This window comes from Meles meles, chromosome 21 (assembly GCF_922984935.1).
Source record: "Meles meles chromosome 21, mMelMel3.1 paternal haplotype, whole genome shotgun sequence".
NCBI classification, from domain to species: domain Eukaryota; kingdom Metazoa; phylum Chordata; class Mammalia; order Carnivora; family Mustelidae; genus Meles; species Meles meles.
In genome coordinates, this window is record NC_060086.1 from 32,566,321 (window position 1) to 32,578,682 (window position 12,362).

The 12,362-nt window shown below is 41.4% G+C and overlaps 1 protein-coding gene across 3 annotated transcripts in view; it reads left to right on the plus strand.

Moving 5' to 3' along the window:
* The window catches only part of PARN (poly(A)-specific ribonuclease), a 155,231-nt gene that overhangs the window by 55,672 nt on the left and 87,197 nt on the right, over positions 1–12,362 (plus strand). For all 3 annotated transcript variants that reach the window (XM_045993835.1, XM_045993834.1, XM_045993836.1), the window contains exon 21: positions 2,264–2,338. In XM_045993835.1, the coding sequence (XP_045849791.1) occupies positions 2,264–2,338 (75 nt within the window). The remainder of the gene's footprint in view (positions 1–2,263; positions 2,339–12,362) is intronic.

Here is a 12,362-nt window from a genome sequence, read left to right on the forward strand (position 1 = left end):
TGAAGAGTTTATTAAAAGATGGCAAAGTGTTTTTGTTTTAACATTTAGTGTAAAAAGCAGAAACAATGTAGGGTTCCTGTATAACTTATTTTTTTTTAATACTTTGTATAGCAATCAGACTGAAAGGAAGCCTCATGCTATTATCACTGATTGTTTTAGATAGGTTTTTTTTTCTTCCTCTTTATTCTTTTTCGTATTTTTATTTTTTAGGGAGGGAGGGAAAGAGAGAGAAACAGAGAGAGAAAGAAAGAGGAGGGGAGGTGCAGAGGGAGAGGAAGAGAATATTAAGGAGACTTTGTGTCCAGCTCAGAGCCTGGCAAGGGGCTCAATCTCATGACCCTGAGATAATGACCTGAGCTGAAATCAAGAACTTAACCAACTGAGCTACCCAGGTGCCCCAACTTTTCTGTATTTTCTAAAATAAGCATATATTTATTAGCTTTTATAAGTAAAACACTTTACAGACAATTTTTAGAAAAGTAAGTAAAAGCATGTATGTTTCAGGAAAGTTATCCTAGTCTTTGCAGACAGTCTCAACAACGTTTGAAATTCTAGTCCTGCTTTTTAATTTAAATACAGATCTAGAGATGCAATTGAATTTCACAGCTCATTTCTTTTGAGAGCTTTTGATGTTGTTGCTATTTTTTTTCTCATTTTGTATTATTAAGTTCTTACCCTTATGTAGTCAACCTTTAATTGGCTAAATTAAGTAGGATGCTCTGAGAAGAATTTTGTTTTCATTTTAATTAAAAAGAATCAGTTGTATAATATCAGACAAGTAACCTCTCTGTTCCTTTGTGTCCTCATCGGGGACGATGACGATGATGATGGCAATACCCCTTACTACATAAGCATTTCGTGAGGATTAAATGAGCTGATTCATGAAAGGCGTTTAGAATAGTATGTGGCACATAGTAACTCTTTAGGGCACATTCACTATTTTATTTATCTAAAACACGCAAGGTAGAAGAGTGACTTTTGTAATAGAGAAAGTCATATGGCACCGTGCTGTGCAGCAGGAAGTGAGTTATTATCCTATGACAATGAGACAGAGCAGTTTGTAAGCATTTGTAGCCCTGGAAATTTTTTTAGGAATTGAAACATTTTTTCACTACTAAATTCCAGTGATGTTTACCCACTTTTTTTTTTTAAAGATTTTGTTTATTTATTTGACAGACAAAGATCACAAGTAGGCAGAGAGGCAGGCAAAGAGAGGAGGAAACAGAAGCAGGCTCCCTGCTGAGCAGAGAGCCTGTCGCGGGGATCGATCCCAGGACCTCGGGATCATGACCCGAGCTGAAGGCAGAGGCTTTAACCCACTGAGCCACCCAGGCGCCCCTGTTTACCCATTTTTAATAATGCCAGTCTTCCCGTGTTTTTTCAGGAAGAGCAGTAGTCAAACAATTAGGCCTCTGCTTTCCCTTCGGTTTTCTGCCCTACCACCACCCACTCCTTCCTTCTCATGTTCTGTTCTGTTCTGTCTGCAGCTTGTTAGCCTTTCTTGAGGATTTGTCCCTTCATGTGAAAATCGTTCTGTTTCACTAGACTGCTTTCTGCCCTTCTCAGTGGTTTTTCTGTTTTAGCCCGTCTTCATTTTCTCTCTTTGCGGCCTTCTTTTCCTTTGTCCTCTTCTGCTGCCTATTTTCCTCACCTGGCCTTGACATAATATTGAATTTTTTGTGCTTTTTGCTACATCGATTCCTTTTATGTTTCCCATTCATGATTTTAAGAGTTTGTGTCTCTAAAAATTTAGAAAGATATGTTTTTAGAAGATCGATTTATTTATTTGAGCAAGAGAACGTGAGTGTGCAAACAGGGGAAGGGGCAGAGGGAGAGAATGTCCAAATAGACTCCCACTGAGTGCAAAGCCCAGTCAGTGTGGGACTCGGCATGGGGCTCACGACCCGAGAGATCAGGGCCTGAACCGAAACCAAGAGTTGGATGCTTAACTGACTGAGCCACCTGGGCACCCCTGTTGTGATCTTGATAGGAAAGAAATTGCCAGCTCTGGCATGAGATTGGGCTGAAATATCAAGTGCCCCAGGATTTAATCCTGAAGAATCTTTCTTTTATTTTTAAAACACATTTTTAAAGCTTCTTTAAAGCTTTATGCCTAACGCTGAGATTTTGATCAAATTTTAAACCAGTACCTCATCTCTGTTTAAATTTAACACATATGCTGAAATATATCAGATGTACAGGTGAAGTCTGATAGTTGTATACTTGGTCAGATGTTCCATTTATTTTTATTTCAACATTGCAGGTAACATTCAGATATCCTGGATCGATGACACGTCAGCCTTTGTTTCTCTCAGCCAGCCCGAACAAGTACAGATTGGTAAGTGCTTTGGACATTTGTTTCGTATATTAATTAAAGTGGGAGCTCGCCCTTTTTATACTGTGAGTTCGCTCAGCTGATTCACAGGCATTGCTGCCTGCTGTGTTTAGAGCTGTCTCTAAAATAAAGGAGATAATTAGTGAGTATCATGTGTAGGTGAGGAAAAAAGACAAATTTATTAATTCATTAGATACACTATGTAATATGTTTCTTCACTTACCTCCTTTCTGTTCCCTTCTCATGCACTTTTTCTGAAACGAGTTGCAGGTTTGCTTTGAGGATTAGAAATAGCAAATTGAGGGGCGCCTGGGTGGCTCAGTGGGTTAAAGCCTCTGCCTTCGGCTCAGGTCATGATCCCGGGGTCCTGGGATCGAGCCCTGAGTCGGGCTTTCTGCTCAGCGGGGAGCCTGCTTCCTTCTCTCTTTCTGTCTGCCTCTCTGCCTACTTGTAATCTCTGTCTGTCAAATAAATAAAAAAATCTTAAAAAAAAAATAGCAAATTGAGAGGAATGGGGAACCAGAAGGTGATACCTGTGTCCACCGTTCGCTCATCCCCATGCTTCTCCCATTTATTTAGAAGTTTGTGGGATCTATTCATTTCACTACACTTATATCGAATACTTGTTTTACAAATAAATAAACAGATATTTTATTTGCTTTTAAAATAGGATGGTAGAGGGATGCCTGGGTGGCTCAGTCGGTTAAGTGGCTACCTTCAGCTCAGATCATGATCCCAGTGTCCTGGAATCGAGTCCCACATTGGGCTCCTTGCTCCGTGGGGAGCCTGCTTCTCCCTCTGCCTCTTCGTGCCACTCTGCCTGCTTGTGCTCTTTCTTTCCCACTCTAAATAAAAGCTTTAAAAAAAATAAAATAGGATGGTAGAAAGATGGAGCACCACATGTCTTACTGGACCCTATGTACTTTTGTTATTAACCATTTCAAAATGTTCTATTTCCTTAGGTTGAAAAGTTACTGAATAAAATATGTGATGTTCAGCCACTTATTCAAATAGATTTCAAGTTTCTCTGGTGCTTAATAGTGTAAGAGGGATAACATTGTAAAGTGATATGTCTAATTTTTTAAAAGATTTTATTCATTTATTTGTGAGCAAGCAAGAGAGCATGAGTGAGGGGGGAGGGGCACAAGGAGAGGGAGAAGCAGACTCCCTACTGGCCAGGGAGCCCAATATGGGGCTCGAGCCCAGGACTCTGAAACCATGACCTGAGCCATAGGCAGATGCTTAACCGACTGAGGCACCCAGGAGCCCTTAATTTTTTTCTTTTTATTTAACAAGTTTCCACATACTAAAATTATGTAATTCTGAGAATGTAACTATATGAGTAATTATATATGAAAGCTTCCACATATATACACATTCAGATCAGAGTATTTTGGTGTTTGTTCTTAATTCTGTGACCATTGCAGTAATATAAGCTATGTTGTGGTGAAAAGCTTAAGTTCTGGAATCATGCTGCTATACTACATAGTTGTGTGACCTTCGGCAGGTTATTTAACCTTGAGACGCTTCTGCTTATCTCTGTAAACTGCGGATGATCGTACTTACTTAATGGGGTTATTATTAGGATTATATGAGATTTTATTTATATATATATATATATATATATATATATATATATAAAGCTTGGTCTAGTTTGAACTTTCATGATGGTTACTTAAATAGTGGATTTCAGCATGAGATGGACTTCAGGGGGGACATGACACCAAGAACTGGTGTTGCATGCAGGGCGTGAGTGATGTCTCTAGTTAAATGTTTTGGTATCTGCTTATTTCTCTGATCCACTCCCCCACAATCCTTGGAAATACCGATAAGATGGCACCCAGAGGGACTGATTATTACAGAGCCAACAATAACTTCAGGGAGGTGCAAGGGACTCTGCGACCGAGAGCATAGCGAGAGGCCCTGTGGCCAGCCGCAACGGCATAGAACCGGAACTCCTGGCTGGAGGTCCAGTCCCACCTCCTCTGCTCGGCCTCACCCTTTGGCCTTCCTGCTGGTCACACCTGGGTGACATTGAAACTCTGCTGTGGGATGGAAGGAGATAGCATGGGCCTCTAAATCAGATTAGAGTGCCCTGGGGCCTAAGCTCCCCGCACCATTTGCCCGCCGTGTGCCTTCTGACAGATTACGTAAACTGTATAAGCCACAGGCTTCTGGCTGAGAGGCGGAGGCGGTGATGGTTACTTTGTGAAATGCAATCATGAACATTAAGTGCCCAGCAGGGAGCTCAGCCCTTCACAAGCAGGGCTTGACAAATGCTAGGGAATTATTAATACCTGCTTGGCCTCCCTTGCTGTGAACAGTACAAATGAGAGTGTGTAAAAGTGCTTGGAAACCTGTATGACACTAGCTGGGGGTGCCTGCTTGCACGTCCAAGTGTAATTCTGTGTTGATGTGTGTGGGGGTCATTGCTTCTTTTCATGTTGCTGCCGAACCACATTCGCTGTCCGGTGATGAGAGCTCCCTCACTTGGAACCGAAAGGCTCCTTACCCGGTAGTTTCCAGCTCAGTGTCGCACTCCATGACACCTGAAATCCGGGAGCTGCGCTGCAGAATCACATTGCCACAGGGGCCCTGCCGTGTGATTGTTGGCCCGCATGTGCCACTCCCCTGAAGGCGTGATTGAGTCCATCGTATTCGCCCCCTGACTCCTTCTCTGGTGCGGGGAACGCACCCTGGCTGGACTGGGTAGCATGGCAAAGAGGCAGGGATGAAATTGTGCCCTTTCTACCTTTTTCCTCTGAGATGAAATAGATGACTCTTGTCTCCCGATACATGCAGCGTTACTGGTAAAGTCTGAGTTTCCACGTCATTGCTTACACGAAAGACACTTTGTTTTTTTTTTTTTGGAGAGCGAGAGCATGCACCTCTGGGGGTGGGTGGACTGGAGGGGCAGAAGGAGAGGGAGAAGCAGACTCCCCGCTGAGCGCCGGCTCATGACCTGAGCCAAAGGCAGATGCTTAACTGACTGAGCCACCCAGGCACCCCCAAAAGACAACTGTGTGTATAAATCCCTGGCCATTTGTGTGTCCTGTGCCTGTGACCCTACTTCTCTTTGCCGTATGCCACCTTAGATTTCTACCATCCTCTTCCTTCAGAGCTGGACTGTATCCCACTTCCCTCCTCATCTCAGCTTACACACCCATTTCTCCGGTTGTGTCCCCCCCCCCCCCGCCCCTCTTCCCTGTGCAGGGGACTGGGTCCCATTTTCTGTGCCGGCCTGATGTCCTTTACCGACACATGCTGTTTGCCTGTCTTCCCTGGTAGACTGTAAACTCTCTGAGAGCAGGGGCCAGACGTCTTGTTCACCGTTGCGTTCTCAGTGCTCCAAGTAGCAGCTGACATGAGCGAGGACAGTAAATGTTCACTGAAATGAGTAAGTCATAGTCAAGGTATTAGGACTTAGAAACACCTTCATGCATGGGATGAATATATCTGATGTCTCTGGTCTTTTGCTATGATTTCTAAAATTTTGCAGATGTTTCATTGAAAGACAGTGTAAAATCTGTTTTTTTAAAATATTTTATTTATTTATTTGTCAGAGAGAAGGAGAGAGAGCGAGAGAGCACACAAGCAGGCAGAGAGGCAGGCAGAGGCAGAGAGAGAAGCAGGCTCCCTGCCGAGCAAGGAACCCATGCAGGACTTGATCCCAGGACCCTGGGATCATGACCAGAGCTGAAGGCAGTGGCTTAACCCACTGAGCCACCCAGGTGTCCCAAAATCTGTTTTTGATAGTGGTAATTCTAATGACGAGAGAGACCCAACATATCTAAAGTGCTACAAACCCTATTAATGTCATCTTAAACAAATTACTTATTCATTTCAGCGGAAACGAAGGGCCTGTTAGATCAATAATGTAACACTGGAAAAATCATTAAGTGCCTATTTATATAGGAGCTTGTAATGGCTTCTTTGGCGCTGTTACAGACTAATTTTTGATTTACATTTAAGTACCTGACACCTGTCTTTGTCTTTTGATAGTACTAAGTTTAATCAAGATTTTTTTAAAAACCACTTTCAGTATCTCAAATAGGAAAGTTCTCTTTTTCTAGGGAACCTTGTTATACTATTAAAACCCTTCTCTGAAACTAATAATACAGTTTATGTTAAATTTAAATAAAAAATTTAATTAAAAAAAAAAACCTTCTGCTGAGTGCCATTTGGTTTGCTGGGTTTTTTTGTTTGTTTGCAAAAGGTGAGGCGAGGGTTCCTGTGGCTTTGGGGTGTTCAGATGGTGATAGCTCATACCAGCCATGCATTCAGCATTGTTCCCTTGTAGCCCTTCAGGAAAGATAGTACGTGACCATGGAGAACATCACCTAGTCTTACTGTTCGAGAATTTTCCTCAAAGTAGCGGAGTAAGAAATCACCTTTTTTTTTTAAAAAAAAAAAGATTTTGTTTATTTATTTGACAGAGAGAGAAATCACAAGTAGGCAGAGGCAGGCAGAGAGGGGGGAAGCAGGTTTCCTGCTGAGTAGAGAGCCCGATGTGGGGCTCGATCCCAGGACCCCGAGATCATGATTAAGCAGAAGCTTAATCCACTGAGCCACCCAGGCGCCCCGGCCTTTTTTAAAATTTTTTTTAAGACTTTATTTATTTATTAGAGGGAGAGAAAAAAAAAAAACGATTAGGGAGCATGGGCAGAGGAAAAGGGAGAAGCAGGCTTCCCGTTGAGCAGGGAGCCCAATGTGGGGCTCGCTCCCAGGACCCCAGGATCACGACCTGAGCCAAAGGCAGACGCTTAACCAGCTGACTCACCCAGGTGCCCAAGAAATCATCTCTAAGGGTCACATCTGCATAGCTCCTTCATTTTTAAGATTTCTGTATTCCTAACGTAGCTTTATTAAATGGGAGAGGGGACCCAGCAATATTTTTTAGAAGTTAGAGGACCTTCTAGTCATACTCTCAATGTTTAGACTTCGAGTGTTTTAGAGTGTCCTAAATGTATTAGAAATTTTCATATGAATAGCTCGAGAAAAATAACCTTTTCATTTTTTTTGAAAGCTGAAAATTGCAGCACACTACCAGAAAGTTTTAAAAAGCAGAGATTGATGGAGTCACTTTAGAAGAGGTAGAAACCTGACAATTATTTTGTAAAGGCAGCATGAATTCAGGTAGTTGTAGAAATTCCCGATAGTGCCGCCTGAGGAACCTGTTCAGAACGATGTATGGGGACGGAGGGAGCGACGTGCTTCACTTCTGTCTAGGGTACGGTGCTATGGTTGTGTTTATATTAAATTGTACTTTTAGAAGCACAGCTTTTATTCGTGCTGAACAGATGAGTATTAAGTTGTGGTTATGACTCAAGGCGATTGTTCAGCGCTGTTTTGTTAAAAGATACTTACAACTTTAAACTTTATCTGTGCATTTTGTTTTCCGTTTGATGTCTGCAGAATTTGTAGTGATAACTGCTTACTTCACGTGTGATATTGGTGATTTGTGTTCTCATTTTTCCTTTGTCACAGTAGCTGGGGGTTACTGATTTTTTATTTTATTGTATTTATTTATTTGAGAGAGAGAGAGAGCCCACCCGTGAGCATACACAAATGGGGGAGGGACGGGGGGGAGGGAGAAGCAGACTCCCCGCTGAGCAGGGAGCCCGTTGCGGGGCTGGATCCCAGGACCCTAAGATCATGATCTGAGCTGAAGGAAGGCGCTTTACCAACTGAGCCACCCAGGTGCCCCTGGGGATTACTGATTTTGATGGTCTTTGCAAAGAAGCAGCTTTTGGTTTGGTTCATTTTCTGTATTGTTCGTTTTTGTCCATTTACTGGGCTTCTGCTTTTTTTTTTTCCTTTTTCCCTTTCTTTTTTAAAAAAAGGTTTATTTATTTTAGGAAGAAGGAGAGAGAGTAAGCATGAGCACAGGCAAGGGGAGCAGAGGGAAAGGGAGAGAGAATCTTCAGCAGACTCTACAGTGAGCCTGGACCCCGATGCAGGCGGGATCTCACAACTCTGAGATCCTGACCTGAGCCAAAATCAAGAGTCAGCTGTTGAATTCATTGTGCCATCCAGGTATCCCACCCCACCCCCTTTTTTTAAAAGTTTATTTAACTCTGTACCCAATGTGGGGCCCAAACTCACAACCCCAAAATGAAAAGGTACACACTCCTCCAGCCGAGCCAGACATGTACCCCCCTTTCCTTCCTTATATTTGCTTTGGGTTTACTTTGCCTTTCTTCTTCCCACTTCTAGAGGTAGAACCATCCGTGATTGATTTTTTACATTTTTTTCCAGGGGTGCCTGGGTGGCTCAGTTGGTTAAGGGTCCTGCTCTTGATCTGCACTCAGGTCTTGATCTCATAGTCGTGAGTTCAAGCCTCGTATGGGGCTCCACACTCAGCATGGAGTCAGCTTTAAAAAAAAAAAAAAAATTCTTTGTAGAATTTTTTTATCCTGGGCCTTCTAGAGATTGCCCCTGGGTCAGTACAACTTAGCGCTCAGCCATGATTGGTCAAGTGTGTGCTTAAACACCTTGAGCCCATGAGGCTTCCACCCTTGTCCAGCTGGGTTGGGGAAGACATTCAGCATTCAAGCAGTTGGCAAGTCTTCCCCATGTCTTACTTTCAGCTGCACCTTCTCGTCTCCGATGCAGGTGCACTAGCCCTCCCGGCCAGCTAGTGTTCTGGATGTAGCCAGGACTTTTCTTACTCATTGATTTTCACCTTTTTTTTTTGTTTCTAATACAAACATTTAAAGCTACAAATTATTTTTTAAGCACTGCTGTAGGTGCATCTCACAAATTACATGTTGTAATTCCATTATTACTAAGTTAGATACCCAGGCACCCCTGTCCTTTTTGTGCTTTTTGTTTCCCCATCCTTTTCTTTCCATGTACTGTCAACTTAGCTGTGTGTGTGTATATATATATATATAAAGTGTAATTATTTACATGCTTTTGTCATTTTAAAGCTTGTTCTTTGTTCCGTCTGTTTTTGTTCGTTTTTCTCTCTACTGTCCTCTTTTGGATTATTTGTATTTTTTAAAGAATCCCATTTTAATTTCTCTCTTGCCTTTTTAATGCCATCTCCTTGCAATATTTTTTAGTGGTTGCTTTAGAAATTTTAACGACATCTGTAACTTTTCACAGTCTACTTAGAGTTCATATTATACCACTTGACATATAACGAGGAAATCCAGGATGCATATAAGGCCATTTATCCCGATCCCCATTGGTTTTCATGCTGTATTGGCATATACGTAGTATGTGCATACATTATAAATCCTACGAAGTGGTGTTATAATTTTGTTCTAAACAGTCCTGTGTATTTTAGGACATTAAAAGGCTGAATTCTTTTCTCCTTAGCCTGATATTTATTATTTTAGGTGTTGTCTTCATTCATTCCTGAAGACCCAAGTTTCTTTTGAGTATCATCTCACTTCAGCCTAGAGCTTCCATCAGTATTTACTATAGTGCTGGAGTGGTGGCAGCTGATTGTCTTAGTTGTCCTTTATCTGAAATATGTCTTCATTTTGCCGTCATCCATGTAGGATGTTTTAGCGGGCTATATAGAATTCTGGATTTCTCTCTTAGCATTTTCAAGATGTTGTTCCTCTATCTTCTGGTCTCCGTGGTTTCTCATGAGAAGTCTACAGTCATTTGCCTCCTTGTTGCCATACAGAAATGTGGGTATTCAAGATTTTCTCTTTGTCATTGGATCATTGGTTTTCAGCAGTTCCACTATGATGGACTTCGGCATGGCTTTCTTTGTAATTGTCCTGTTGGGGTTGACGGAGCTTCTTGAATCTGTACACTTAATTTAAAAAAAAAAAATGTTTTAAAGATTTAATTATTTTTTTTAAAGTAATCTCTACATCTATCATGGGGTTCAAACTCACAACCCCAAGATCAAAAGTCAGATGTTTTATGGACTGAGCTAGCCAGGCCCCCCTCGAATCTGTAAATTTATGTCTTTCACCATGTTTAGGAAGTTTTTAGACATTACTCAGATGTTTTTTTCCTGTCCCATATTCTCTTGCCTCTCGTCCTGGGAGTTCCAGTTACCTATATGTAGGAGACCTTTTTTTCTGTTTTCTTTTTTTTTAATAAAGATTTTATTTATTTATTTGTTTTTTACCTCAGTGAACAGAATTAGAATCGCCTGTTTGAAGTCTTTGTCTAATCATTCCCACATCTGCATTACCAAGGTGTTGGCACCTGTTGATCACTTTTCTCTGGAGTCTGGGTCGTGTTTCCTGGCTCTTCAAGTATCAAGTAACTGCGGATTGTTTCCTGGACATTGTGAATGTTCTTTGTGGACACCCTGCAAGCACTTACATTCCCGCAGAAGAGTATTGGTATTTTTGTTTAAGTTTTAGCAAGCATTTAACTTACTTAAACTCAGACTGCAAACTCTTGCATGTCTGCGGTGGAAGGTGGCTCAGATCTGAGCTCAGACTGCTTTCGGTCTGCCACGGGCATGGTTAAGTAAAGGGTCACCCAGACACATGGGCTGAGTCTATGCACCAAATTCAGAGTTACCATTTTCTGGTTTCTTCTGTCCTAGGATTCCTTTTCCACCTTGTTGCCACTGGTTGCTTCATGCTTCTGGTTCCTTCTACCAGAAAGACATAGGACTTTTATAGTTTTTGTTGCCTCATGCCCCTGTCACTGCAGTTTCCCCTTAGGGCATAGTCACACAAAAAGACCCCAGGAAATTCACTTCGTGACAGCTTGCTTCCTCCAATTTTTTTTTTTTAAGATTTTTATTTATTTATTTGACAGAGAGATCACAAGTAGGCAGAGAGGCAGGCAGAGAGAGAGAGAGGGGGAAGCAGGCTCCCTGCTGAGCAGAGAGCCTGACGCGGGGCTTGATCCCAGGACCCCAAGATCACAACCCGAGCTGAAACAGAGGTTTAACCCACTGAGCCACCCAGGTGCCCCAACTTCCTCCAATTTTTAGCTCCTTTGCGAAATCTACCTGTTTCTGTCCATATTCCAGAACCCTCAGATACTTGTTTTTGTTTTCGTTTTTGCATTTTGTCCCCCAGAGCTTATAGTTATTACCAACAGAAAAGTTGACCTGTTAGCTTATCCTTCCAGTCCTGGAGGCAGGACAGCTTTACCTCTGCTTTTCAGCTGTGGCTCTTACAGCATCTGCTTTTGATGTAACACTTCTGCCACACTGTAGCATCCTTAAACTGCCTCTTTCTGTTCATTTAAATAACATTTTAAGAAAATATCATGTTAATGCATTAAAAACCAAACCAAACCATGTGATTTACCTCTTTTAGCCAATTAAAATTGACTTCAGTTCAGTTCCTTCTGGGTAGGCATACATACCAATAGACAAAATCCAGACCAAGTATTTGATATCTTTGCTTCTATGTGTGGTCTTTTTCATAGTTGACTAGTGCATTGCTGTATATTTATCTTTGTCAAAGAGGAAATGTACGAAACACTCGAGAAAGAACCAAAAAATGAATGTTTTTCCTTTCATGTTTATTTTCCTAATCTTAAACCTTGCATAGTGTTGGTTTACAACAATTACCTTGATTATAAATATAGCAATGGATAAATGAGTTCAACTGTGACAGGACTTTATAAAGGTTCTATTAAATAAGCTTGTTTTAGAGGAAGGGGCTGATAACTTACTTGTGTGTGTAAATGATACAGGATTTTCACGCCATAAGTGCTGCATCCTGGAAACAATGTTATTTGTTCTTATATACACAAGGTTTTTTATAGTAGTGGCTTATTAAGGAAAATAATTATTAATGAAACATGTAAATGTCTGTGTTTTGTGTCTGTATCTTCTGATGAAAACTTAAAGCAGCTGACTTTTTTTTTTTTTTTAAACTCCTCTAAGTCACTTAATCCACAAAAAGCACTGTGGAAAATTTTAACAGTATTTATTAAGAGCCTTCTTGTTTTCCTAATTCCCCTGTGTGTTTTATCTTGAGAATTAGCAGTGTTACACATCTGTCCTATGAAATCTGTATCAGGCAGATTTATTTGAGAATAACAATAACTTGGACTCCCCCTAATTAGTATTCTTTAGAGCATG